Genomic DNA, 4891 nt, shown 5'->3' with positions numbered 1-4891 from the left:
ACGAGGATTTATACAAGATGTGATCATGAATAAGAAGAAATCCTCTGGAATTCTTGCTTGCTTTGTGAAATTCAAGTGTTGATCTATGCGCCGGCTGCTCCCACCAAGTTCCCTTCACTTCTTCCCACTTTGGTTTTATCCCCCTCTCTTTCTATTACCTAGTATGTGCCTTGAATACAGATGTGACCGACTCAGTGAGTCTCAGAGAAAGAATCGGCAAACATCCCTCTGCGCTCCTCCTCCTCCTCCTTCTCCTCCTCTCCCCCTTCACCCCGGCCTCTTGCACATGAAAGGGGCCGCACAAGGCCAATGGATGGCCGGTGGGGTGTGTGCTATGCGAGGGCCCCAGACCCAGACACAACACAACACACAGCTCTGCGGGCCACCACAGCTGGGCTGGAATGTGACCTGCTTCAGACTTTAATGCCAGACTAGTGTGTGAATTACAAGTGGAAGGAGGAGGATATGGATGGAGGGACATCAACTACAGAACAAGGCGCGCTGCCCGCCTCAGCTCTCAGAGAAACCCTGGCCATGTCTGGGATTATTCACCTCAGCGCAAGTGCAGCAAAGCAGAACCACGATGCGAGAAATATTTTCAAAATCAGGTTTATTTAGTTACCATCTTAGTCCATAACAGCTGTGAATGATAATGCAGGCTATCATAGATAAATAAAAAAAAAATGCCTGTTTTCTATATACTTAGATTCTCTGAGATACATTCAACCTATAGTTACTGGCCTCAACACTAATAGAAATACATGGAGAAAAATAAATATGAAGTAAACAAGTCCATATACATGTTCTGCATTGGAAATGAAAACTTGTCAAAAGAGATTCCACAAGATAAAAGGGGAACCAAAGAGCTTATTTGATTCTGGTTGATGAACTGAAGCTTCACATTGCATTGGAGTGATGTTACACAATGTCGACCATGAGATTCCCATCAAAACAAAAAACAAACATGATGATTATATTAGAACATACAGCTAATGAATGATGTTAGTGAGAAAAAAAAATTAAATACTTTGTACAGAGTGAACTCTTATAACTATGTGCTTTTTTCAGACAGTATGCCCCGTGTGGGAACGTTAAACCTGTCGAAGCAGCTTCCTAGTGAAATAAAAAGCTATTTGGACAGCATCTCCTAAAAAAAATCAGCTAATAAAATAATCGACTGACAAATATGAATGATTTAAAATGATATGAAAACTTCAGAATCACATATGTGGAGGAAAAAACATTTGGAAAAGGCAACAAAAACCCCCAGAGGTAAATATAAGTTACGAGCGTTGAGGTCACTTGAGCTTGGCGATATCTGAACGTGAAACAGACTTTCAACGAGCGCGAGACTCTCAAAGGACTCTACTGCACGGTGGTGAAATCCTTCAGAAAATCACAGGTTTTCTTGTGCACGACTTCGCCCAGCTTCCTGATCCTGCGTGGGCTGGAGGAGCCGACGAAGCTGTCGGGCTGCAGGACAGCCATCCCGTTGTGAACATCCCCCATGATGATGAGCTGCCCGTCGGCCGTCGTGATGTTGGGGCACGGGCAATTCCAGTCCATGTTCAAAAGAGTCACCTCCAGCGGTTCCTTGCCAAAGAACCTGAGACCCATTTTCTCATCCTTCAAGATCTCCTCCACTGTCACCAAGGCGTGGCCCGACTCCTGCTCCTCTGTCAGCTCGGTCACTCGCCCCAGGATCACAAAGTCACTCTTGCAGAAGCTAGTGACCATCTTACCTCGAGGTTTGCACACCTTGCAGTTGTTGTTCTTGGGAAAGGGGCACATCTCGTCACAGGCCTCTTTGGACTCAAAGTTGTTCTCATTGCCGCCACAGCCTCCGAACACAAACGACTGGCACTTTTTAAGGGTGTTGCTGTATGCCCAGCGGGGCTCATAAGCCTTGCAGGGACCCTGAAGGCTCGGCAGGCTGCAGGGAGCTGCAAGTTCTCCTCCACACGAGAGCATGCAAGTTTCATAGGTGTCAAAATGGTTCCTGTTTTTATTGCATTGGCTGTAAGTGAAGGTGAAACAATTGTTCCTCTTTGGTTCGTAGTACCAGCTCATGCTCTCCTCTCCGCAGTCATCCATGTCTGGACTTTTAAGGCACTCTGCAGCTGGGAAAGGCAAGTTGGTATCATTCCCCTCCACGCTTTTACCTTTGGGTTCTTTCTTGACCACCACCAAAGGAAAGTGCGATGACACGCTTCCTCCCACGTTTTTAGCCGTACATGTGTAGATTCCTGCATCCTGAAGTTGAGCATTGTATATGACCAGCTGGCCTATGTTGGTGACTACAACATTTCCCCTGACATGATTGGGGCGCATTATGGTATTGTCTTTGCCTTTCAGTTGTTTCTCCCAAGTGATTTCTGGATGAGGTTTCCCAGACACCTCACACAGAAAGCTGGCTGTCTCACCCACGAACACAGCCTGCTGGGTGGGTCCACTGTGGATGACAGGGAGCTGGATGTCAGTTGGGAGGGTGGTCTGGAGGGCAGTGGTTGGATGTAAGGTTGTTTCCACAGGGATTGGACTGGTATTTGGCCAGGTCAGGTGGTACCTGTAGTTAATTCAAATAAAAATAGTAAGTAGTCAGTAACCTATATATTGTCTTGGCATACATGACAATTAGGGTTTGTGACTTTTTCTATGCTACGGACAGGAAAGTGTCTAAATCAAAAAACTAGAAGCAAGAAAACTTTACCTCATCACACCACAATAAATTAGTAGATATCTAAAATACTTAACATGTTACCTGCAGGTGACCTCAGAGATAGAGATACCCTTGGAACAGGCTTCTGCATCCATGTAGCACTTGTTATAATAAGTCATGCCGTCAGAAGCGCACGTGAAGTGGGGTTCTCTCTCGCAGCGATCCCGGCACTTACAGACTGGCTGGCCGTCCCAGATGTCACACTCAGACCCTTGCTGGGAGCACATGAACTTGTCGCAGGTGGCTCCTTTAGGCATTCCTATAGGGCCCTTGCTCCCCTTGATGTCTATATAGCGTGCTGCCACACAACTCTTGTTACCACATACATTAGGGCAGCACTTCTCAAATGTCTCGCAGTCCTAAAGTATGGAAAGGACAGTAAACTTTTAATATCACATAAAAGCAGATTTAGGACAAAACAAATGAAACATTGTAAACTGAGTGAAACTGAAAATGTTGAAAGTTTAGATAAATTGATATCTGCGATGATTCACGAAACCTCTGAAGAACATTGTGTACTATGATCAGATTTGATAAATTACCAACATGTAAAGGTGTGTCATAAATAAAACTGCTGTATTCAGTTTATGCTTTTTCTCTCTGCTTGTTCAAAACATGCAAAAATTACTGTCAGGATTTAAGTCTCTGTGAATGTTTTTTTTTCCTTGTTTTTTCACGATTAAGACTTATTCTACTCCACTATTATTCAAGTTGATTGTTCGTGCATCTTTAAAAAATAGTTGTCAAAGTCATTAGATCTTTTTCACTTCACTAAAATGTCGTGCGTAAATGTCGGTCTTTCGCCAATCTAAAATGTTTCACTCCTGATTTTGAAGGTGCCGTGAAAGAGCCTGTTTGCCTGATGTCAATCGTGTTTATTTTGCTGCACAAAGGAATAGTCGATACGCATTAATCGCCTCATCAAAAATCACAGTCAGCGGCAAGGAAGACTCACCTGGTCAGATTCGCACTCGCGCATGCAGGTGCTCATAGCGTCCACCCACAGGTTGGGGTTCAGGTCATTCGGACACAGACCTGCGTGAGAGTAAACCACTTTTGCCACAGACATAGGCATCGCTGTCACCCGGCAGCGGTCCATATAAAGCATGAGAGTGTAACATTGTCCCAGTAGAAACCAAATCCACCGTGGAAACAGCATCCACCACATGTCGGCACGCTGAAAATGTTCAAAACGCCACAAAGTTCCTCAAAAAATGTCTTTAAACTGTCTTCTTCTGCCTGTTTTTTTTTTGTTCTTGTTGTTTTTTTTTTTTTTTTAAAGAAATTGTTCAAGAGTGGATGCTGCTGCGGGATGAATGAGCGAACAACGGGAGCTTTGTGGGACCGGACCCGACGTGGAGAGAGCTGTCCAGGTTAGTCGCTCCACGTTAACAAGAGATTAGGGCTGTGGTGCGCAAACCCCCTTTATGTCCAGCTACATGAATTACAGTGACCTGTCTGCTCGGACAGCAAATCCCAGCTGAGTTACAGTTATGATCAACTTAATTAAAGAGGGGTTGGAAAAAAAGTTCAGCAATGAATTTGAAGGCGCTCTTTCATGACGGACTGGCGAGACACCTGTGCGTAAAAGGCGCTGGCTGCATTAACCCTTAGCGCACAAGAAGGGTGAGATTCTCGAATGGATCTACGTTGTTTTGTTTTTTGTTTTGTTTTGTTTTATGTTTTTCTTTACCAATTCAAAAATATTTAGAACTGTATAAAAACAACGGGACCATCCTGGAAGGCTGAGCCACAAATTCCTCTGATTTCAGCTCCATGTGAATTTATCTTTTAAAAAGGCATTGTATCACTTGGTGTCGAGAAGTTCCAATTCTGCATCCATCAAGTGTATTAATTTATTTGCATGTGTTATCTGATGACAAACTGGAATCTTCCATTACAATAAATACAGATAAATGTATAATATGAGCCACCACTTATAAAGGCAAAGACAATTATAAAGTATTAGCATATTTGATCAGGTCGGTGTAGGAAGGGCAAAAGGGCATCATGTGGACCGGGACCAGTATGCACAAGTCTGCTAAAGATACGAAGCAAAGAGACATTAATGGAGAAGTTGTTTTTTTGTTGTTTTTTCACTATTAACCAATAAGTATTAAAAGATCACTGTAAATGTTTATGGCACTTTGGATTTGCCTGATTTGAGACGAT

General features: G+C 43.6%; 1 protein-coding gene across 1 annotated transcript; it reads right to left on the bottom strand.

Annotated features, from left to right (window-relative positions):
- Positions 1–1365: 1365 nt before the first annotated feature.
- Positions 1366–3887, bottom strand: wfikkn2a (info WAP, follistatin/kazal, immunoglobulin, kunitz and netrin domain containing 2a; the record flags this gene model as incomplete). The annotated part of the gene is made up of 3 exons (XM_080511168.1): positions 1366–2566; positions 2762–3078; positions 3675–3887. The coding sequence occupies 3 exons, from the start codon at positions 3885–3887 to the stop codon at positions 1366–1368; spliced, it is 1731 nt and encodes a 576-aa protein (XP_080367294.1).
- Between the last annotated feature and the right edge of the window lie 1004 nt (positions 3888–4891).

Source organism: Blennius ocellaris, assembly GCF_963422515.1.
Source record: "Blennius ocellaris genome assembly, chromosome: 16".
Taxonomy (NCBI): Eukaryota; Metazoa; Chordata; class Actinopteri; order Blenniiformes; family Blenniidae; genus Blennius; species Blennius ocellaris.
Note: the sequence above shows the minus strand (reverse complement) of the source record. Positions and strands in the feature narration are given on the sequence as shown.